General features: G+C 34.6%; 3 protein-coding genes across 12 annotated transcripts; 2 read left to right on the forward strand and 1 right to left on the reverse strand.

The window, feature by feature from the left end:
* The first annotated feature begins 2,548 nt into the window (after positions 1–2,548).
* LOC106342663 (crooked neck-like protein 1) lies at positions 2,549–5,888 on the forward strand. Its single transcript, XM_013781664.1, has 7 exons — positions 2,549–3,739; positions 4,224–4,289; positions 4,391–4,535; positions 4,637–4,855; positions 4,956–5,169; positions 5,255–5,450; positions 5,549–5,888. The coding sequence occupies exons 1-7, from the start codon at positions 2,583–2,585 to the stop codon at positions 5,670–5,672; spliced, it is 2,121 nt and encodes a 706-aa protein (XP_013637118.1). The 5' UTR covers positions 2,549–2,582; the 3' UTR covers positions 5,673–5,888.
* A 901-nt stretch (positions 5,889–6,789) lies between these two features.
* Positions 6,790–8,018, reverse strand: LOC106340593. Of its 4 annotated transcripts, none has more exons than XM_013779446.1 (2): positions 7,998–8,016; positions 6,790–7,618 (listed from the first exon to the last, which is right to left on the reverse strand). In XM_013779446.1, the coding sequence occupies exon 2, from the start codon at positions 7,556–7,558 to the stop codon at positions 6,965–6,967; it is 594 nt and encodes a 197-aa protein (XP_013634900.1). In that variant the 5' UTR covers positions 7,559–7,618; positions 7,998–8,016; the 3' UTR covers positions 6,790–6,964. The 4 variants fall into 4 exon arrangements, with proteins under 4 accessions (XP_013634900.1, XP_013634898.1, XP_013634899.1 ...); XM_013779444.1 differs by having other exon boundaries at positions 7,944–8,012; XM_013779445.1 differs by having other exon boundaries at positions 7,949–8,011.
* A 5,467-nt stretch (positions 8,019–13,485) lies between these two features.
* LOC106341755 (myosin-11-like) lies at positions 13,486–20,183 on the forward strand. Of its 7 annotated transcripts, none has more exons than XM_013780466.1 (5): positions 13,486–13,702; positions 13,971–14,153; positions 15,112–15,326; positions 15,423–19,819; positions 19,902–20,183. In XM_013780466.1, the coding sequence occupies exons 3-4, from the start codon at positions 15,233–15,235 to the stop codon at positions 19,790–19,792; spliced, it is 4,464 nt and encodes a 1,487-aa protein (XP_013635920.1). In that variant the 5' UTR covers positions 13,486–13,702; positions 13,971–14,153; positions 15,112–15,232; the 3' UTR covers positions 19,793–19,819; positions 19,902–20,183. The 7 variants fall into 7 exon arrangements, with proteins under 7 accessions (XP_013635920.1, XP_013635919.1, XP_013635924.1 ...); XM_013780465.1 differs by having other exon boundaries at positions 15,116–15,326; XM_013780470.1 differs by lacking the exon at positions 13,971–14,153 and having other exon boundaries at positions 15,423–18,274; positions 18,308–19,819.
* The last annotated feature ends 4,695 nt before the right edge of the window (positions 20,184–24,878 follow it).

Genomic DNA, 24,878 nt, shown 5'->3' on the forward strand with positions numbered 1-24,878 from the left:
TAACAACCATATGAATAGCACGATCCTCCTATTTGTATACCATTTATGAATGCATTCACACTTGGAGACGTTGAAGACCAACAGCTATATTATTTCGGCCACTTTCTAAAGACATTTCCAATAAACTTGGACGTCTTAAAACATCATACTTTTCCACAAAACTCAAGAGCATCATCACAATTAATATTTTTAGATAAGAAAGCCAGGATAACTCTTTTCATTTAGTTCATGTTATTTCTTCTTGATCTTAGCTTAGCAATCATTGATCCTAGAGCTTGTATAAGCTTAAAAGCGACCATATTTTTATTCACCTTTCAATCGTCTAAAAAGTATAAAGTTCATTATATTTTTTAATAGTTTTTAATCAAATCTTATTTTAAAAAATAGGTGAGTAATTCATTGTTTTTTATTGATTTTGTCCTAAAATTTGTTTGTGTGATTCAAACATCTTCATTTTCACAGATTGAGAGACTCATTCAATCTACAGATTGAAAGAGTCAATTGCCATCTTAACCACACCACTTTTACAGTCATCCATCTTCTACAGAACTTGTTTAATCTCTTGATCACTTTTTGAAAATATGATCGTGGACTGATTGACTCTCAAGGTATATATCATTATATTCAAAATCGAATGTTTATTTAGAATTTGCTGTGACGGACCAGATTCACTCATGGGTCAGATGATCTGCTAGAGCCAGACCGGATGTCAGTGTTGAAGGCCAAGACACTCAACTAGATCCAGACGTCCGTCACTAGATGTCCAATCTCTCGTTAAGTATGATATTGTCCGCTTTTGACTAAATATTCAAAGATTTATTCTTGAGTCAATTATTCCCCAAAAAACCTCATAATAAATGGGATTGGACCAGATATATATTCTTTCTAAGAGTATGTTTATTGTAGATCTCTTAGGTTGGGTCTCTTAGCGTAATATAAGATACGGTCTTTTAGCTTTTAACTAAAAAAACTAAGAGACGTCTCTTAGTTTTTTTAGTTAAAAGCTAAGAGACCGTATTTTATATTACGCTAAAAGACCCAACCTATGAGACCTGCAATAAACATGCTCTAATATCCATGTGGGACTTGAATTGTCAATTTCTTCTAACATAGGCTAGACGCTCAAAACGTCCGTCACCAGAGATCCAGCCGTCGATTAGTATGATATTGTCCGCTTTGGGCCTAAACCCTCACGGATATGGATGTCAAATGGGCTTAGTGACCATGGGTTAGCCAAGACCAAATCCAAATGGTCTGACCATATTAGACCCAAAAGTTAAAATTGTCTAATTGGACTCAAACCCATTAACTCCATATTAGATGAGCTAAAACCATTTGGACATGAGCTTCCAATAAACATAAAAAAATTAGAATTTTCTAAGTTGAGAAAAAAAATAAAAAATAAAAACCAGAAAATAAAAATCATAGTTTCCCGCCAAAACCGCAAAATCTTGACTTCCCACCAAACTGCAAAATCACGTTTTCCGCCAAAACCATAAAATTATGTTTTTCCGCCAAAACCGTAAAATCATGTTTACCCACCAAAACCATAAAATCATGATCTCCCGCCAAAATCCTATAATAACGTTTTTCTGTCAAAACCGCAAATTAACGTTTACCCACTAAAACCACAAAATCACGATTTCCTGCCAAAACCACAAAATCATGGTTTTCCGCCAAAGCCGCAAAATCATGTTTTCCGCCAAAGCTGCAAGATCATGTATTCCTGCCAAAACCGCAAAATCACATTTTCCCATCAAAAGTCAAAACCGCAAAATCATATTTTCCCGCCAAAACCGTGAAATCATGTTTCCTGTCAAAACCGTAAAATCTCGTTCATGTTAAAACCATGAATATGAACATAATGTATGCTTTTGGAGTTTACAAAACATAATGAATTTTTGTAAGTCAAGCTTAATTTTTAATTGGGTCCTACGGAAAGTCCATTTGGAATGGTCTATTTCAGGTTTGGACAATTTGGACTAAGTGTAATTTTGGTTTTTACAAATAATGTCCAATAAACTAATTTGTCCATTTAGACATGAACAACCCATTTGACATCCCTACTCACGGATTTTTTCTATGTCGATGGTTACTCCCTAAGAAAACTCATACTAAATGGGATGGACCAAATATATATATTAGACTTATTTTTTTCTACTATCCGATATGGAACTTGGATCGTCGATTTCTTCTAACAACAACACAAACATCTGGTTTGACTCTAGTAGAGCATCTGGTCTATTATGATGCATGTCACAACATAATCATTTTTTTACTTGAATCTTAAATGAAGTTAATTTAAAAAAAAAAAATTAACATTATAATAAATTAACAGTATAAATTAGTTAACTTACCACTATAGATGAAAGTTGTTCAAAAACAAAATTAGTGTATTTTGAGATTTTTCTAACAATTGCACAAGAAGGTTTGGTATTGCAAGTGTTGATGTATTGGGCCACTATTTGGATATACAGTGGACTTATTATGGCCCATTAACATTACAATATAATCAAACATGTGCGTCTTCCTTGCATCTTTCACCCAAACCCCACACAAAGAGGGCAAAATCGGGAGAGGTGATGGCCTCCGGCAAAGATTCCGATCGTACCTTAGGGTACATGACCCGGAAAGACACCGAAGTCAAGCTCCCACGCCCCACCCGGGTCAAGAACAAGACCCCAGCCCCGGTTCAAATCACCGCGGAACAGATCCTAAGGGAAGCTCGAGAGCGTCAAGAGGCCGAGATCCGTCCTCCCAAGCAGAAAATCACCGACTCCACCGAGCTATCCGACTACCGCCTCCGCCGCCGCAAGGAGTTCGAGGACAAGATCCGCCGCGCGAGATGGAACATCCAGGTCTGGATGAAGTACGCCCAGTGGGAGGAGTCTCAGAAGGACTACGCGCGCGCTCGGAGCGTGTGGGAACGCGCCATCGAGGGCGATTACCGGAACCACACGCTGTGGCTCAAGTACGCCGAGTTCGAGATGAAGAACAAGTTCGTCAACAGCGCGAGAAACGTCTGGGACCGGGCCGTCACGCTCCTCCCGCGCGTGGACCAGCTCTGGTACAAGTACATCCACATGGAGGAGATACTCGGAAACATCGCCGGAGCTAGGCAGATATTCGAGCGGTGGATGCAGTGGTCTCCCGATCAGCAAGGTTGGCTCTCGTTCATCAAGTTCGAGCTTAGGTATAACGAGATCGAACGCGCTAGATCGATCTACGAGAGGTTCGTGCTTTGTCATCCGAAGGTGTCTGCTTATATTCGATTCGCTAAGTTTGAGATGAAGGGAGGTGAAGTTGCACGCGCGAGGCACGTGTACGAACGCGCCACGGAGAAGCTTGCTGACGACGAGGAGGCAGAGACGCTGTTTGTGGCGTTTGCTGAGTTTGAGGAGCGTTGCAAGGAGCCGGAGCGTGCTAGGTTTATTTATAAGTTTGCTCTTGATCATATCCCTAAAGGGAGAGCTGAGGATTTGTATAAGAAGTTTGTGGCGTTTGAGAAGCAGTATGGTGATAAGGAAGGGATTGAGGATGCGATTGTTGGGAAGAGGAGGTTTCAGTATGAAGATGAAGTGAGGAAGAACCCTTTGAACTATGATTCTTGGTTTGATTACGTTAGGCTGGAAGAAACTGTGGGGAATAAGGATAGGATTAGAGAGATCTATGAGAGGGCTATTGCTAATATTCCACCTGCTGAAGAGAAACGATACTGGCAAAGATACATCTACCTCTGGTGAGTTTGGTTTTACTGATTTTGGTAATATTGCAGAATCGATTTAGCTAGAAACATGGTGCCTTCTTATGTTGGTCATGCTTTGGATAAGAAGGTTAGGTTTAGTTTTCTTTAACTGAGTTGTTAGAGTTTGATCATGGTTTGCATAAGTAGTTTCTTTAGCGGTGAAAGCTATTGTTGTTTGTCTTTTATCCGCATATTTGGTTCTGCGATTTTGACAATAATGAAGAATTGTTTTAGAATGGTGAATGTTGGGTTCATGGTTTGTGTACGAAGGTTAAGTTTAGCTTACTTTAACTGGACTGTTTGGGTTTGGTTGTCTTAAGCAGATTGAGCTTTAAGCACATTCAGGTCACTAATTGATCTATCGAAACAGATTGTTGCATTCTGAGGAAAGCTATTGTTGGTTGTTTGTCTTTTATTAGCATATTTGCTTCTGCGATTTACTGAAACACTGACACTCTGATGTAACTGATTGGTGTAGGATTAACTATGCATTGTATGAAGAGATTGAAACTGAAGATGTGGAGCGGACACGCGATGTATACAGGTACGCTAAAGCCTACCTATTCTGAAACTTGTGAAGTTTACATTCATTCGTGTTTCACTCTGGCAGTTTAGTCTGACTGTCTGTATTACGAAACAATACAGAGAATGCCTCAAGCTTGTCCCCCACTCCAAATTTTCCTTTGCCAAAATATGGTTGCATGCCGCTCAGTTTGAAATCCGGCAATTGAATCTCGCTGGTGCTCGGCAGATATTAGGAAATGCGATAGGGAAAGCTCCAAAAGATAAGGTAAGCATGAAATATGTTTCAACGTTATATGTTTCTTTGCTCTCATTTAATCACACACATGGTGTACTTACATTTTGTTATCTTTTTCATTCTGCTAACAGATATTTAAGAAATACATCGAGATTGAACTCCAGCTGGGAAACATAGATAGGTGTAGAAAGCTCTATGAGCGTTACCTTGAGTGGTCTCCAGAGAATTGCTATGCTTGGAGCAAATATGCTGAGCTAGAGAGGTCTCTTGCTGAGACTGAACGAGCTAGAGCTATCTTTGAGCTGGCAATATCTCAGCCAGCTCTTGACATGCCCGAACTGCTATGGAAGGTAAAAAATATTCAGTCCAATACATTCAAAAGAAGTAAAATATTCCTCAAGACTTTTGAATCGATTGGATCATTGAAAGTCTATATTTTTTGTGTGGCAGGCATACATAGATTTTGAGATAGCAGAAGGGGAATTAGAGAGGACACGAGCTTTATATGAGCGACTCTTGGACCGCACAAAGCATTACAAGGTGTGGGTTAGTTTTGCAAAGTTTGAAGCTTCTTCTGCAGAACAAGAAGAAGACGAGGAAGAGGAGCCCCAAGAAGAAATAGATGCTACTGAACGCAAGAAAGAGTGCATCAGACGCGCCAGAGGTAAAAAAACTACATGTTGTTGTTATATGAGTTTTGATGATTCCTTGCGAAATAATTTAACTGTTTTTTTTTTGCTTCTGCTCAGAGATTTTCGAGAGAGCCAACAGCTACTACAAAGACTCTGCACCAGAGTTGAAAGAAGAAAGAGCTACACTCTTAGAGGATTGGCTTAACATGGAGACAAACTTTGGTAATCTCGGGGATGTGAGTGTTGTACAATCTAAGCTCCCGAAGAAGCTGAAGAAAAGAAAACCGATCACAAGAGAAGATGGCTCTACGGAGTACGTTTTGCATACATATATCATTTCTCAATTTTTATATCTTTGGATTTTGATAATCGAAGGCTTAAATGTGAACATTTTGTTGGAATATTTGGCAGGTATGAAGAATACATTGATTATCTATACCCAGAAGAATCACAGACAACAAATCTTAAGATTCTTGAAGCTGCTTACAAGTGGAAGAAGCAGAAGCTTGCATCTTCTGAAGAGGATTACGATTAACTGAAGTTTCTTTTGAGTTATATCAAAACTGTGTGTTGATGTTTTGTATTCTTTCTTAGTTCTCACTGTACATCGCCACTCATCCTTTATGATTTAGGAGTTATCTTTTTATTGTGTTAGTACAATCTGTTATTGTTTTTGTTCTTTTTGGTTTTAGACCTTTCGGTTCACGTTTTCCGGTTTAGAAAAGAGTCTGAATTCCGGTTTTTATTCTGATTTTCTGGGTTTGTGAGTGGTGAAACTTGGAGAGAAATGCACCCTCGAAGTCAAACCAAAAATTCAGTGTGGTAAGAGGAATGCGTTTAAAGCTGTGGATTGCGGTTGTTGTAAATCTTTTTTTTTACCATTCTTATAAAGCTTTCAGGAGCGTCTTTTTTTCCTGAGATAAGGTTTTAGATGATTTTTTGGGGTTAATAGCTTTGATTTTATTTTATAGTTTTGAGAAGAATTGTCTGATTGTAGGTATTTAAACAGCCTGATCTGGCTTCACATTGTCACCCTCCAAAACAAATAGACTTTGAGACAGTCTGCCTCTCCTCACTACTTATGCACACCTAGACCACATGCACATAGAAATATATTATGATCCATAAATAGTATGACTTGTGGTGTATATATCTTATAATAGAATTGGGAATGATAAATCTTTGTTAATATAGTTATGATCATTGATCAAAGAAAGATGAAATGCAACCATACAAAGAAATTGTTGGTGGAGGACAAGGCTGATTAACAGACATGCTATGTAATAGATGCACAAGAACGCAGTTAGAATCAGGTGGCAGAAAAAAGTTATAGGAAATTTATTTACACCCACCCTTAAAAGCATTTTACCATATTTGTTTTTACTGATGATGGCTAAATAAATACATTTAATCCAGTAAAAACTCAGAAACTAAAAAAGCATTTTTTTTCCTACATCGCTTCTAGGTTGTTTTTTTTAACAATCCCTTCGTACCGACCGGCTTAATCTGAGTTATGCTTAAATGCAATTAGGACTTGACCGTTTAATCTATAGAACCTTAAACGACTCCACCAAGATGCATCGCTTACCCATTAAACTCACCAACACTAAGTCAAGGACATTTAAACACTGTGCTAAGGAACATTTTATAAGTCAAGGACAACATCTTAATATCTAAGAGCCAAGAAAAACTACCAAAATAGAACATTTCGAGAGTGTTCTGTTTCATCATCAAAAGTATAAAACACATCTCAGTCTCCAAAGTAGCAACATTTACTTCCTAAATTGTTTTTCAGAAACAGAATAAAAGATAGCTTGAAAAAGCTCTCTATTGTCTCCTTCTCTTGTTGTGGTTGTGCGGAAATTCTCTCTTCTCACGCTCATCTGTATAGAATTCCCACGCTCGCAGGCACCAAACAACGTTAGTGAGTGTCATATATCCACCGCACATGGATCTTACAATACCATCAAACCTTGAGAGCAAGCTGCAACATATCTTATGGATGACTTCCTCATCAGAAATGTCAGACCCATAGAACTTAAGCTGATTCACAACCTCCATCAGCTTTTTAGTATAATCAACAAAGGTTTCCTCCTCCTCCATCGTCATTCCTCTAAACTTGGTCCTAAGATTGCTCGCTTTCGTACTCACAATCTCATCGGTCTCTCCAAATTCTTCCTTAAGAATCTCCCACGCTTGCTTTGACGATGTGGCTCTTGCTATCCGGAGAAAAAGAGAGTCTGTTACCGACATTTGCAGCATATGAAGACCCGTCATGTCCTTGATTTTCAGATTTTTCTGTCTTGTATTCTCTACAGAGACTCCACTCTCTATTTTCACATCTTTCTGTCTGGTATTCTCTACAGAGACTCCACGCTCTACAACATCCCACAGGTCACGAGCCATCAAAAGAGTCCTCATCTTTTATACTCCAAATCCCATGGTCGTCTCCATCAAAAGCCGGAATTTGCTTCTCCATACCTACAAGATGAACGCAAGAACCTTCTCGAGTTCAGCGTTCACAAAAGAACCAAATCTTAAAACCTTAAGTCATACAAACCCTAAACTCCTAAGTAACAAACCCTAGATCTTCAAATCGAGAATATGTAAACGAACAATCCTTTAAACCCTAAGAAACTCAAAATTCCAACTCTTTTAAGTTGTGGAAATCTTCAACAATGGGTCAGATTCTAAAACTCAAAATCGCATTATTGCGTCCAAGAAGTGCCTTAGAGATTTCCAGTAAACGTGGTAAGATTCAGCAAACTAGAATTTGGTTTCAGTCAAAGAAAAAAAAAATATTTACCTGACCTCGTTAACCCTAGCAAGAATAGGAGATACCAAGAAGAGATAAAAGTACCTCTTTCGTTTTATGTTTTTCTTGCTTTATTTACCGATCGATATTTGGTGCTCCTATTTATGCAGTATTAACTATAACGCTTATTAGTTATTAGGTCTCTTCCCAACCCGGGCCATTGGTGTTTCTCCTATTGGGTCAATTCGGTCCATCTAATTCTTTTTTTCTAAAAAAGAAACAGGTAGCCATCGAAGAGTGCATTAGATCCGGATTAAAATCTTTTATACTCCTCGGGATAAAACGGGTAAATTTATATGAAAATTATTTAAGAAATATCATATGGAAAAAAAATTTATATTATTGATCGAATTAATATATTTAGCCTTAAACAATTTTTTAAAATTTTTTTTGTTAATTACATAATTTGTTTACTAATGAACTGATCTCATTTTTAAAAATATTTTAGGTCAAAAAATTATTTTTTGCATAAAAACCTAACGTTTAGGTCGAAGAATCTCATGTCTACTATTTGGTTACAATGAAACAATGTCAGCTCGGTTTTATATCATGATTTAGCAATTTAAAAGTTAATTGTGGTTATGAGAAGTTTACGTTCACGTGCCAATCCTATCTATCATCGATATTTTTCTCCTTTTTGTGTCATTTTGGTTATTGCTCGATATAAATATTGATTTTTGAGTTTATTCTCATTTCTTTCTTTTATTTTGGTCTGAGATTTAGAAAATGTTTAAGATTCAAAATTATTAAAGAGATACATACTTAGATTAAGATCTGCGCCTTGTGCTGAATAAATATTTATTTTATATTTTTCTGCATAATATGAAATAATAAAATAATAATTATATATTAAATAACTAAGAAATCAGTTACTATTATGTAATAAATTGGCTTGCACATATAAATCAAATGGCCGCTCTTGTTTATTCGCAACCATTTTAGAATAAATAAATCAAAACAATCAATCTTATCTATCGTATATGATATATAATTAAATTTAAACGACATGAAGTATATATATATATATATTAACATAAACACCTATCAAAATAAAATTATTTATTTATATGATTTTATTATCATTGTATCTTATTATAGAAAAAAATTTAAACATTGATCACAAAAATTTATGTGAGACTTTTAACAGTTTTAATAATTTATACTCGTTTTGAAAAATTCAAAATACAACATATACAAAAAAATCTAAAATTTTAATATATGATTAATGTAATTGTGTAATTTATTTTAATAGTAAAGAATTAAACAAAAATGATAGAAAACATACAGATTATTAGCAAATCTTCATTATTTAAAATCATTAATTACTATATTTATCATAATCACATTAGGTAATTCTGTAGGTTTTATTTAAGGAAATAATATATAATAAAAAGCCACCTTGATTTAGTTAATATCATATGATATCATATAGTTGGTATTAAATGTTTCTAATGAGATATATATAAAAATCGAATTGAACGAACATGTTTTTCAATTTCAATGTGAGGCTGACACGTAGGATTAATTTACTACCTAATTGATGGACACATAAATAATGAGTTTTTTTTTTAATTATTACAAAATTGAAGTTACATCTTTTCAAACGTTACTCAATGATAAGTGAAAACGTCTTATGATTGGCTTTAAAATGTGAGTTCACAAAAGTGATATGTATTGATTACTCAAATATGATACAATTCAACATAGGATAAGACTTTCTAAACTTCATGATATAGCTAATGCGAGATTAGCTTACATAAACACAGTTCCGATTTTGGTTTGTGTTAAATCGTGTGGTTTTCCTATCAAAACTCATTAGATTATTATATTATGCTTTTGAATTCATTTGATTTGCATGTCATATCAAAGAGTGATGTATATTTTAATCATATACATAGAATTCGGTAATTTTTGTGTCTACTTTACATATATAGGGTTTATGGAACATATATAGTTTGGATATACAATTTTGATTCGATCAAATTCAGATGATTTTCCAGTTATATGGTATGATTTTCAATTCATACATTAAGTCCCTACCTTATTCTTTATACTTTCCGGGATGGAGTTTCCATGCTTTATGCTGTTGATTAGCAAGGTAGAGTCAGATTCACAGTGGATATGTGGAACCTGTTTCTCTCTGCAGTACTTAAGAGCCCTTCTCAGAGCAAGTGCGTCTCCCATCAGCGGGGAATAAACATGCTCATTCGTTTCTGCATACGAAGAAGTAGTACCTGCAGACAATGTTACCCAGCCGAACCCCGCTGTCAACGTGCTTTCCTTCCATGCCGCATCCGTTCTAAGCACTGTGGCGTTTTGATGGATTACCGTAGCTGGTAAGGGGTGGCTTTTGTGTTCTTGTTTCTCACCTTGTCCATTTTGCCATTATCTTGCAGCAGATATTGCTCTTGATAGCGCATCCAGTGGTTGAATTGCAAAGTTGTCAGTTTATTTCGCGCTGTCCAGATCTCCCAAAGTATCCAGGGTGCAACGTGAGCTGACGTGATGCCAGCAGGGGGTAAGCATCCCATGGTTTTAATCATGTTCCAGCGATTCTCCAATTCTATCGGTCCACTAAAATCACAGTCAGCCCCCAACGGTGCTGCTCTCCAAACACACGTCACATCTTCTATTCCAAGTATCTTGATGACTTTCTTATTGCCACGTCAGCTCTAGTTCCATTGTCATCATCTGGTAGCATCCTATTAGTTGCATTAGAGCATCAGCATTGATTTATTTATCACCTTAGTATCTTTAATATATAATACTAATATAATTTATCATTGTGATTAAAATTTTAAACAAAAAAAAATAAACTAGTGATATAAAGATATTTTGCTTGAGAGTTTCTCATATCTTGTTTAAAGGTTCTCAAAGCAGAATCCTCCCTCATCTTCTCTTTTACTTTTTTATTTTAGTTATTACTTTATGGTTGAGATACTCTTCAACCGACGATGATGATGTTCTTAGCTGATGTGAGGCTCATATATTTAGGGCTGGGCAAAAAACCTGGATCCGAAGAATCGAACCGAATCTGATCCGAAAAATTAATACCAAACCCGAACCGAAATTGATTAAATATCCGAACGGGTTCAAAATTTTGGTATCTAAAGAACCCGAAACCGAACCCGACCCGAACCGAAATATCTTGGGTACCTGAATGTAACCGAAATAGATTTATATATCTAAATATATTACTTATTTTTAGATTTAATATATATTAAAAACATCCAAAATATATAAGATACTTTAAAGTTGTCTAAAATACTTAAAAATATACATAAATAGTCAAAAATAAATGTCTAAAATAGCTAAAATATATTCAAAACACCAAAATTCTTGAAATATCTATTGATTTTCAATCCAAATATTTAAATCAAACCAATTTATATGTCAATTTTAGGTATTTTGACATATATTATACAAATTTATATGTAATATATTATTTTGATTTATTGATTTTGAGAAATTTTAAGCATATAATGAATATTAAAATTTTAAAAATAATTTAAATGGGTTATCCGAACCCGAACCGAACCCGCAAAGATCCGAACCGAACCCGAATTGAAATTTAGAAATACCCGAATGGGGCTGAAATCTTTAAACCCGAAAATCCGATTAGATCCGAACCGAACCCGAATGGGTACCCGAACGTCCACCCCTAATGTAGACATGTAAGGTTTAGTTTTAGCAATGTCATTAAACCTGAGGACACTAGACCGGACTACTTCACGGATCACATAATTATTGGATTGATCGGAGGTAAACCATGGATCAGTAGATCAATTAGTTTTAATATAAAACTATATATATCAACTACTGGAAAATACAAGAAAAAATCAGATTTAGAAAATATTTGAGTATTTAAATTTTACTTATCTTGCCTCTGGGTAAAATTAAAATTTTTCACATTTCAAGATATGGAAAAATATAATCTAATTCTCGACTACGGTAACTATAAAAGAGACTCCTAAACCCTAAATAGAGGGTCGACTATTCTACACTTCGACTATAAAGATAGACAGTTAGAACTATGGTTACTAGATCTATACATTGTAATTTTTTTTTTTGTCAGCAAACAAAGCAGACTCATGTAGACTCTGCAAACCACCCCGGTAGCTCTGCATCCATATGGACGACAAACGACGGTTGCTTTCTTACACTGCGTGCGAGACTGTCCGCCTTTAAATTTTGTGTCCGTAGTATATGAATGATCTCTGAGTTGTTAAAACTCCTCTTTAAAACTTTTATGTCTTCCAAATAGCTTGCAAAAGCTATACATTGTTGGGATTGGATTTTCTCATTTTCTGGGATATTTGAATTCACATGGTTAGATTTTTTGATGTGGATAATTAAACATTATTTAACTATATTGTAAAGGTTAAGTTTCAATACATATAATATACTACTGTATCAAATAATTTAAATGTATATTTCAGAAATAATAACTTAAACATATTAGTATTATTTTATGGTATAACTAAATATATTTGTATGTAACACATAATATACTATTGTATCAAATAATTTTATGTTAATATCATATATTATGGTATAGTTAGATGTAATTTAAATATAATATAGTCTATGCATGTATTAGATTGGTAATATATGCTATTATTTATATGATCCAAGAATTTTTATAAGAAATAACTATTGATGAATAATTAAAATTATTAAACCACGTGTTAGTGGTCCAGTGATTAAACTCAACCTAGGAAGTCATGGGTTCGAGTGCTGCTGGGAGGTGATTATTTTGAGGGACCTTCGGGCCCAATACGGAGAAGCATGCTAACGTGTGGCCACTGGTGGGATTTAATAGGGTGATCACCAGCCCTCCTGGATGTCTCGGCGGGCTTCCCGGCTAAGCTCCGGTGGACGGTCATTGGCGCTATTCGGATCCTCTCGAAACTCCGAATACCAAGATCTTCCAAAAATAAAATTAATATTAAAATCAGTGGCATATCTTGTATAAACACATCAACTAAAAGTTTCTCAAAAAAAAGATTTTATTTTAATAGATTATATTAAATGTACCTTTAGTGAAAAATATTTGGAATAAGTTTGAAAAGTGAAATATAACACACAATTGCTAAAGTTATATAAAAAATATGACTCTGAATTAATAGATACTATAGATTTGAAAATTAAAGTGATTGCATATATTTGTTTCTCCAACAACAAAAGAAGGCAGGAAATGTGCTCGCGGTGAGGCGTTAATCATGAGCTAATCCAACATGACCGCATTATACATGCATTGCAATTGCATGCCCCCACAGAGAGAAAAAAAAAAGAGAGAGAGAGAAGTGGCAGAAGCGTAAAAAATACCTACAACAGTCAAATGACAGTTTGACCGCGATGACGAGAATTTGAAGAAGCAAAGAAATCGCCTTTAAGTGGCAGAAGCGTAATAATCCAATAGTGAAAAGAGCCTTTGTGGAAGTCCGATTTTCCACCCAAACAAAAAAAGAAAAGAAAAAAGAAAAATAAAGATTCTCTCTCTCTTATTCGTCTTCTCAAAATTGAAGAAAACAAAAATTTCTCTGCTCATAATTGGTCTCTTCTCTCCCCCCCCCCCCCCCCATAAGTCCAAAACCAAATCACTTTTCCTTTTTTTTTTTCTTCAACCTCTCTCCCTCGCTTCCATTTTCAATTTCGTAATTTAGTCATCGTTGAAACACACAGAGAGAGAGACCCCTAGAGAGAGAGAGAGAGAGATTTTCTTCTCATCTCCGGAGCTTCGATTGCAGGTTAGAAATGATTTGGTTGCTTCGATTTCTCCGCGATTTTTTTATTTGACAACTACTTTCTTTGTTTGATTCTTCCACTGGATTTAGTTTATGCTTTTGATTGCGTAGAGTTAGATGAACTGATCATGAACATATTGTTTCTTTGTCGATGATGATGCTTTTTACTGTGAGATTCACAAGTTCCTTGTTCCCTTGATTTTTGTTTTGTTTTTCGAACTGTTGATCACGACGTTGAGGTTTTGATCATTTCACATCTGATTATTTGCAGTTTTCATCCATTATTCGTTCATCTGATTATTCAATAAAGTAGTGATAGAGAGTTTATAAGAGGTTCGATTCCCGGCCACTGCGAAATTTAACATTCGGGCCGCAGCGACACAGATTCGTCCCTTGGGCCTTGGGAAGCCTTTGGGGAAACTGTGTATAATTCAAAAAAGAGAGTTTATAAGAGGTAAAATCAAGGCCGTTGTTAGATGATTAAATAGTGTTAGATGTTAGTAGATATTTGTCATTAAGCTTCCCATCAACTGCTATGAATCCTCTCTTTTCCTCATAATTGAATCGCTGATTCTGATAGAGGTCAAAAGAAGTTTTGGGATAAAAGGGTAAGAGTATCTAGAAACTTCTCCCTGTATTTACCCTTTTTACCAGTACTATTTTTTTCTGTATTATGCTAAATTTAGATCAGATCGAGATCGGTTTAGTTGAAACTTTATTATTATTTATGTCATTTGTTAAGAGTAACATAAGAACAAAAAGTAGTAACAACTCACATTTTCTGAATATGATAGCTATCTCTTTTTATCGTTTCTAGAGTTATGTGCTTTTTCCAAACTTTTGCTTACCTGGCTCCACATGACATTTCTTGTTTCACCAAATAGTAATACCATGCGTTACCAACTTAGACCTGACACTAATAAAAGGGATTAGCGTTAAATCAAAACTTGTTTAATTCTTCTTCATTTTGCGTTACATATTTTTGTATCTTCTGTAGATTATATGTAAACACCTTTTATCACTTGGTAGGAAATACACAGTGATGCAAGGCTTTGCGCTTGGATCTATGAGATCTACCGATGTTCTTTGAGGGTCCCACTAATTGCATTATTGTCTGTATACCTTGTCTGTGTTCTATTATTATTATATTATCTCTCTGCTGAAAACCAAGATGCGAACCTATGATCTGAAAGCCAAATTTATTATTAGTTTAGTAATGTGTTAGTTAACTTAGTAGTATTATATACTAACGAGCATGAATGTGAAATGGATGGTACCTCTTTTCCTAATTAAATAATCAATAATGCCATTTATTTTGAACGTAAGTTAGTGTTGCTGTTGCACAAAAAAAAAGTTAGTGTTGCTAGTCATAACGTTTCTTCTGATATGTTTCTCTTGTGTTTTGTCCAAAGACAGGTCGTGTTTGATGGAGTTTCACAGATGAAAGAATATTGGGTTCTCAAAACCTCTTATTGTTGAGTTGCCTCAATATATGATATTTGGTTGAAGAAGTAAATCCAGAAGAAAGAAGATATGAGAAAGCATCGGTTTAGAGAGACATTGAAGTCTTTCTTTGAGCCTCATTTTGATCATGAGAAAGGCGAAATGCTCAAAGGAACAAAATCTGGTAATTTTCCTACTACACTAAGTTTTTTGTTTCACATGTCCAAAGAAAACCGTAGCTCTTGTTTTAATAAAAAAGTATTCTCATCATCTGATGCAGAAATGGATAAAAAGGTGAAGAAAATCTTGGGAATGGTTGAGAGTGGAGACATGGACGAAGATAAGTCTAAAAGACAAGTGGTTTCAGAGTTAGTGAATGAATTCTACAACGCTTACCAGACTCTATATCGCAAGTACGATGATCTAACAGGAGAGATTAAGAAAAAGGTCCACGGGAAAGGAGAAAGCTCTTCATCATCGAGCTCAGACTCGGATTCTGACGATTCTTCGAAGAAGACCAAGAGAAACGGAAAAGTAGGGAAAGATGTAGAGTCTGTAACAGATGGACAAACCGAAGCTGCTAATCTTGAAATTGCTGATCTGAAGAAAAAGTTGGCAACGAGCGTTGAAGAAAAAGCAGCAGTAGATTCTGAGCTCGAAGCAGCTTTGGTGAAGTTAAAAGAATCAGAAGAGATCATCAGAAATTTGAAACTCGAAACTGAGAAGTTAGAGGGCGAAAAGACAACAGCTATGAGTGATAACAGAGAACTACATCAGAAACTGGAAGCTGCGGGAAAAACAGAAACTGATCTGAGCCAGACGTTAGAAGATGTGAAAAAGGAAAGAGATCAACTGCAAACTGAGATAGACAATGGTATCAAAAGATTCCAAGAAGCTGAAAAAGTTGCAGAAGACTGGAAAACAACGAGTGATCAGCTCAAAGATGAAGTTGCTAATTTCAAGCAGCAGCTAGAAGCATCAGAAAAGCGAGTTTCGGATCTGACCCGGGGAATGGATAGTGCAGGGGAAGAGAACAGATCTCTATCCTTGAAAGTTTCAGAGATTTCAGGTGAGATCCAACAGGCACAGAACACCATACAAGAACTAACTTCCGAACTGGGAGAGATGACAGAAAAATACAAGGCAAAAGACAGTGAGCATTCTAGTTTGGTGGAGTTACATGAGACCCATGAGAAAGAATCATCGAGCCAAGTGAAAGAGTTAGAAGCACGAGTAGAATCATCAGAGAAAATGATTGGAGATTTGAACCAAAACCTGAATAATGCAGAGGAAGAGAAGAAACTGCTCTCCCAGAGAGTCTCGGAAATCTCTCACGAGATTCAAGAGGCGCAGAACACCATAAAAGAACTCATGTCTGAGTCTGAACAGTTGAAAGAGAGCCACAGTGTGAAAGACAGAGAAATGTTCGGTTTGAGGGACATCCATGAGACTCATCAGAGAGAATCATCCACTCGCACGAGTGAATTAGAAGCCCAGCTGGAATCCTCAGAGAAGCGGGTCTCAGATTTGAATACGAGTCTTCAGTCTGCAGAGGAAGAAATCAAAGCCATCTCCTCGAAAAATGTGAAAACTCTAGACAAGCTAGAACAGGCGCAGAAGACGATACATGAACTCATGGCTGAGTTGGGAGAGTTGAAAAACCGACATGAAGAGAAAGAGAATGAGCTTTCTAGTTTGTTGGAGGTACATGAGGCACATCAGAGAGATTCAACAAGTCGAGTGAAAGAATTAGTAGCAGTGGTGGATTCAGCAGAGCAACAGGTTGCAGATTTGAAACAGAGTTTGGACAGTGCAGAGGAAGAGAAAAAGCTGTTATCTCAGAAAATATCAGAAATCTCCAAACAGATTCAAGAGGCGCAGAACACCATACAAGAACTCACTTCTGAGTCTGAACAGTTGAAAGAGAGCCACAGTGTGAAAGAAAGAGAATTTTCTGGTTTGAGGGACATCCACGAGACTCATCAGAGAGAATCATCCACTCGCACGAGTGAGTTAGAAGCTCAGCTGAAATCATCGGAACAGCGGGTCTCAGAGTTGAGTGCGAGTCTGAATGTTGCAGAGGAAGAAAGCAAGTCCATGTCCTCGAAGATCTTAGAAACTACAGACAAGCTAGAGGAGGCACAGATCAAGGTACAAGAACTAATGGCTGAATTGGCAGAATCGAAAGATATACACATACAAAAAGAGAGTGAGCTTTCTACTTTGTTGGAGGTACACGAGGCACATAAGAGAGATTCATCAACTCGAGTGAAAGAATTAGAAACTCTGGTGGAATCAACAGAGCAACGAATTAAAGATTTGAACCAGAGCCTGAACAATGCTGAGGAGGAGAAGAAGCTGTTATCTCAGCAAATTTCAGATATGTCGTATGAGATCAAGCAGGTGGAGAACACCATACAAGAACTCATGTCTGAGTCTGGACAGTTAAAAGAGAGCCACAGTGAGAAAAACAAGGAACTTCTCATTTTGAGGGATATCCATGAGAATCATCAGAGAGATTCATCCACTCAACTAAGAGATTTAGAAGCGCAACTGAAGTCATCTGAACAAAGGGTTTCTGATCTGAATGAAAGTCTGAAGATTGCAGAGGAAGAAAACAAATCCATGTCCACTAAAATCTCAGATACTTCAGGGGAGCTCGAAAGGGTACAGATAACGTTACAGGAACTCACAGTTGAGTCTAGCAGACTGAAAGAGCAGCTTGCTGAGAAAGAAGCAGAACTTTTGCATCTGACCGAGAAGGAAAGCAAATCACAGTTGCAGATAAAAGAACTAGGAGCAACAGTAGCGACCCTTGAGTTGGAGCTACAGTCAGTTCGTGCCCGTACCCTAGATCTTGAGACAGAAATTGCTGGAAAGACCACTGAAGTTGAGCAACTAGAAGCGCAAAATAGAGAAATGGTTGCTAGAATCTCTGAACTTGAGAAGACAATGACCGAGAGAGGAACTGAACTCTCTGCTTTAACACAAAAACTTGAGGATAAGGAGAAGCAATCATCCTCCACAACTGAGAGTTTGACAGCTGAGATCGACGGCCTAAGAGCTAGACTAGAGTCAATGTCTGCTCAAAAAGAAGAGTTAGAGAAGCTAATGGAGAGCAAAGGCGATGAAGCCTCAATGCAGATTAAGGGTTTGGAGGATGAGATCGATGATCTGGGCCAGAAAGTGGTCTCACTTGAAAGCCAGAAAGCAGAACTAGAGATCCAACTTGAGAGGAAGTCCGAGGAGATCTCTGAATATATGAGTCAGATTACAAATCTAAGAGAGGAGATCACAAGCAAGGTCAAAGATCATGATAATATTCTAGAAGAAAGAAATGGTTTATCTGAGAAAATCAAGGGTCTTGAAGTTGAGATAGAGACTCTACAGAAACAGAGAAGTGAGCTTGACGAGGAGCTAAGAACTAAAACACAAGAGATCCTTCAAATGCAGGATAAGATAAACAAAGCCTCTGCTGATACAGTGGCGTTAACAGAACAGATCAACAGTCTGCAGCATGAACTTGAATCTCTGCAAGTCAAGAAGAGTGAAACCGAATCAGAGCTTGATAGAGAGAAGCAAGAGAAATCAGATTTGTCTAATCAGATCACCGATGTCAAAAAAGCATTGGTAGAGCAAGAAGCTGCTTACAATACCTTGGGAGATGAACACAGACAGATCAAAGAACTGTTAAAAGAACGTGAGGAAGCACTTAATAAGCTAAAGGAGGATCACAAAGAAGCCCAAAGATTATTGGAGGAGACAGGAAACGAAGTAACATCTAGAGATTCTGCAATCGCAGGTCATGAAGAGACAATGGAGAGTTTACTTAACGAGCTGGAAATGAAAGGAGAAGAGATAGAAACTCTCATGGAGAAGATCAGTAACCTCGAGGTTAAGCTACGTTTATCAAACCAGAAACTGAGGGTCACCGAACAGGTGCTAGCAGAGAAAGAGGAAGCTTTCAGGAGAGAAGAAGTTAAGCACTTAGAGGAACAAGCAGTGCTTGAGAAAAGCCTCACGGTGACTCATGAGACTTATCGAGGTATGATGAAAGAGATAGCAGAGAAAGTGAACACAACACTAGATGTCTTTCAATCAATGTCGGGAAAATTCACGGAGAAGCAGGGGAAGTACGAGAAAACGGTAATGGAGGCATCTAAATTGCTGTGGGCTGCTACGAATTGGGTGATAGAGAGGAATCACGAGAAGGAGAAGATGAAGAAAGAGATAGAGAGGAAAGAAGAGGAAATAAAGAAGCTTGAAGAGAAAGTAAGAGAAGATGAAAAGGAGAAAGAGAGGAAAGACGAGGAGATAAAGAAACTTGGAGAAAAGGTAAGACAAGATGAAAAGGTGAAGGAGAGGAAAGAAGATGAAATAAAGAAGCTTGGTGAAAAAGTAAGAGAAGATGAAAAGGAGAAGGAAAGGAAAGAAGAGGAAATAAAGAAGCTTGGAGAAAAATTAATAGAAGATGAAAAGGAGAAGGAGAGGATGAAGGAGACTTTGGTTGGACTTGGAGAAGAGAAAAGAGAAGCAATAAGGCAGTTATGTGTGTGGATCGATCACCACAGAGGTCGCTGTGAATATCTTGAAGAGGTTTTGTCTAAGACTGTTGTGGGTCGAGGGCAAAGACAGTCGCAGCGAGCCTAAGAGCTAGCGCCCATCATAGACAGTATGGTACGTTGTTTTTCTTTCTTACCTCGCATGAATGCAAACAATGCATTATGTGGTTCTTAGGTTTTGTGTTTTGTTCGTTCAGGAAGAAGCTGGACTTCCGGAAAACTCCTGGCTGAGAGGATATTTTTGGTCGACTACTTTTGTGTCTGTTGTGTTAGTGTGATTGTATTGCATTATTCATCTCCCCTGTATTTTGTTTTTGCTGTTGTTATAAAGTCAAATTGGGTTATATTGTGGGCAAAGTTTGGTGGTGGAATTAAATGGGAATAATGGGCATCCTGCAAATGATTTTGATATTATATTTTTGGAGGGTGTGATTGTGCAGAACGATTAATCAATGTTGTCGGTATAGTGTTTTTGAATCTTCGTTATTTGTTAAATACAATTGATTTTTGTTCTTTGTAAAAATAATGGGTATACGACTGGAAGCAACAGTTGATGTAGTCATCAGAACGCATCGACCAAGGAGGCACAGGGTGGAGATATTTAATGAGATTGAGGATCACATAGAGCGCATGAAGGAGAGAGGACTGGTGGAACGTGATGATATTAAGTTGTGGAGGAGAGGAGATAAATACAAATCAACTTTCAGCTCTAAGGAAACTTGGAAACTGACAAGAGTGCCTCGAGCAAAGATGAATTGGAGCAATGGGATCTGGTTCGCTTTTAATACACCTAAATACTCTTTCATAGCTTGGCTTGCAATTCTCAACAGACTTGCAACAGGAGACATGATTCAACAATGGAACACTCAACACACCAGCTTTTGTGTGTTCTGCAATGATCTGATGGAGTCAAGAGATCATCTTTTCTTCGTATGCAAATTTTCAGAGGAGGTTTGGAAAGGTTTAACCCAGAAGCTGTTAGCTATGCGCTATACCTGCCAATGGGACCAAGTTATACCAATGCGCTGCTTGATCAAAACAGAGACAAAACAGAGCTTTTTATTGTGAGATATGTGTTCCAAGCATCTTTGTATGCTATATGGAGGGAACGCAATCAACGTAAGCATGGAGAAGGACCAATGACACCAGGACATGTAATCAAAATGGTGGACAAGAACGTTCACAACAGGCTCTCTTCCATTCGTGATAAGGCGCACACGGGTGATTTATCCCTTTGGTTTGGAACGAGATAGCTCCTGAAGCTTAAGCCTGATTTTATAAAAATTTATATACCACTGTTACACAAAGTGTAAAACGGCTTTTTTGTTTGAACTAATTTAACATTCTTTCGAAATAATAATAATAATAATAACAATAATAATAATAATAATACACATCACTTAGAATCATCTGAATCATTTCTTGATCTCCAAGTTATGGTCCCTTTTAATGATATGTACTTGGTGGAACTATGATTTCAAAATGTTACGTACTTGGTAGAACAAATGTTATATCATATGAAAGGGGTACAGTTGAGCATAAACAATTTTTGGTACTTAAAGGACGATCTTGATCTGTAATTTGTAAATTCTCATATGTTAGATCATTGCTTACAGATATTTTTGCTGTGATTTATAGTTGACAGTTATAAAGTAAAGAAATAGCTAAGAAACTGAAGTGATAAATAAAGGTTCCTATTGGTGATATCTATTCTATTAAATTATGAACATGACCAGTTGATATATGTTTAGTCCAACTAACTATTCTCATGTTTTATTCTTTCAAAAATGAAATATAACTCCTTATTTTATGCAACAATATTCTGGTTTTAAAGTTAAAAAACTGTAACTCCCTATTAGCTGTAAAAAAAAAGACGTAACTCCCTATTAGCTGTAAAAAAAGACGTAACTCCCTATTTCTTTGCGTAATGGGCGATTTAATAACCACATGTTACTTCTAAAATCAACATTTATTATATTAAAACTGTTTTTTGCTTTTTGACAGTTTTTACACGAGCCTAATAATAATGGTATATATAATTTATATTAAAATATTTGAAGATGATATTTACATTATATTAATCTATTCAAATCCGTTCATATGTATGATTTAAATATGTTTACATCGAGATAAAAGCATTTCAACCCATATATATATATATATTTAACAGAATATATTTAAAATTATTTTTTTCAAACATTTTTCAAAAGATTTGTTTGGTTTTCGGTGCGGGTTGGATTTGATATTGGTTTTCGGATATAACACTTTAAGAACCGTTCGAGTATATAGGCCAGGTCTAATGGAGTATGATACTTTGATTTTTGGATCGATTTTGAATCGGTTTTTTGGGTATGAATATTCTTAACTAATTATGTTAGGTAACTATTAAGAAAATATAATATGTTGCAAACTTTAGAAATATAGTTTAAAAATAATTTCTTAAATGCATATGGCATAAGTGTATAGTTATGCAACTTCACATATTTAATATAGTTACCAAAAGTTATATTAAATTATTTTTTTGATCAGAAACAAACAACAGACTTTGCATATTAAATTAAATTAATATTATACACAAATCTGGTTACAAAAAATAACGCAAATATAAAAATTAAATTTCTCAAAAAAAATTAAAATAAAAAATATACCCGCTCTTTAAAAGGAAGGGTCAGAATCTAATCTATTCTATTAAATTATGAACATGACCAGTTGATATATGTTTAGTCCAACTAACTATTCTCATGTTTTATTCTTTCAAAAATGAAATATAACTCCTTATTTTATGCAACAATATTCTGGTTTTAAAGTTAAAAAACTGTAACTCCCTATTAGCTGTAAAAAAAGACGTAACTCCCTATTTCTTTGCGTAATGGGCGATTTAATAACCACATGTTACTTCTAAAATCAACATTTATTATATTAAAACTGTTTTTTGCTTTTTGACAGTTTTTACACGAGCCTAATAATAATGGTATATATAATTTATATTAAAATATTTGAAGATGATATTTACATTATATTAATCTATTCAAATCCGTTCATATGTATGATTTAAATATGTTTACATCGAGATAAAAGCATTTCAACCCATATATATATATATATTTAACAGAATATATTTAAAATTATTTTTTTCAAACATTTTTCAAAAGATTTGTTTGGTTTTCGGTGCGGGTTGGATTTGATATTGGTTTTCGGATATAACACTTTAAGAACCGTTCGAGTATATAGGCCAGGTCTAATGGAGTATGATACTTTGATTTTTGGATCGATTTTGAATCGGTTTTTTGGGTATGAATATTCTTAACTAATTATGTTAGGTAACTATTAAGAAAATATAATATGTTGCAAACTTTAGAAATATAGTTTAAAAATAATTTCTTAAATGCATATGGCATAAGTGTATAGTTATGCAACTTCACATATTTAATATAGTTACCAAAAGTTATATTAAATTATTTTTTTGATCAGAAACAAACAACAGACTTTGCATATTAAATTAAATTAATGTCACTAAACCATCCATCCATACCCCCCCATCACTAAACCATCCATCCATACTTTTTATTCCTAAAGATTTACATCTTTTATTTTTGTTAGACCTTTTGGTGAATAAATTATATTTAGTGAGTTTTCTTAATGTGTTCTTTAATTTTTTTTTTATTTTTGTTTATATTATTAATTTTGTATTAATTTTTTTTAATGAAAATATAGATAATAGTTTTTTGGGTTTTAAAATATACTATTACTTAAAAATATATATATAGAATATTAGATATTATTTTAGTATATTTGGTTCGAATAATAAAAATGAAAGATAAAGAAATTTTGTAAAATTTAATAAATGTCATGACATGATGTTCTCTCTTTCTTTGATTACTGAAGTAGCGCAAGGAGAAAAAACGTGATATAACTTTATTATTATAGGTGTTACCAAAAAAAACTATAATATATATTCTATTAAAATAGAAATCGCAATTTCATTTCATGTGTGATATTTTAAGTTGGATCATTATTTAAAAATTTTATAAAATGTACAACATTTTAAGTTATATTTATTTAGGATAGCTTATACTTCCATTTTATGTTTTAAAAATATACTTTACCATTTATCATTTTAGTATACTGCAAAATTTTATAAGTAAATATATTGTACTGTCCAAGTAAGCTAGCCCTATTACTCTTGTAAATTTATACATAATATCATTTATCATATTATTTTAGTAAATTTTATCGATATAGAATATTTGTGTATGTTATGGTAGTAGGGTTTCTGATTTTTTTTTGTTTCTAAATGAAGATTTCAAAATATTATACTATTTATTTTTTACAGCATAATTGGTTTTTCCCGTTTTGTATTTCAAAAAATTATTCTTTAGCATCTATTCTTTTATCTTTTGTAAAATTTGAAATAATAAATTTTGAGTTAGGAATAATAAATTTTAAAATTATATATTTGGTAAAGAGAAATATGGAAAATTACACAATTATTTTTGAATTTGGAAGATTAAATGACTTTTGAATTATTTTTATTACTAAATTAATGCATTATCTTACAGAAACATATTTGAATATTTTGGTAATATTTTTTATTTTAATATAACAGATTTTGTTATAGATGAAAATAAACATGAAATTTGCAGTTAAAATTGATTTGTCATTATTATCTCTAAAGAATTATTAATATTTCAAAGTTTTCTAATAGCATATTTTGTAAATAACATATATACTAAAATTTAGTTAGATGCTATATATTTTATATATAATCATTTTAGACAATATATTGTTTTGAATTTCAAAGTAAATAAAAAAGATAATATATAGTTGTCAATATAAAAGTTCAACATATGTAACAAAAAAATTTTCATTAAAAATACTGCATTCAACGATAACTTGTTGGATATTTATTTACTTTTTTAAAAGAAAGCATATTTTAAGATAAACTAAGTTAATCTACTATTTTAATATAGTTTTGTTATATTTAATTCATATATTACTTCTATTTTAATATAATATATAATATAATTATAAAATTTATAAAATAGTATATAATTTTATTATTATTTTAAAGTAAAATTATCGTTAATATTTATTTATAATAGTATTATATTACTAATTTTGAAAAACTAATGCAATAATTTATAAGCAATTTTAAAAGTTATAGTAAGATTTTG

The sequence above is a fragment of the Brassica oleracea genome, chromosome C4 (genome assembly GCF_000695525.1).
Source record: "Brassica oleracea var. oleracea cultivar TO1000 chromosome C4, BOL, whole genome shotgun sequence".
NCBI lineage: Eukaryota > Viridiplantae > Streptophyta > Magnoliopsida > Brassicales > Brassicaceae > Brassica > Brassica oleracea.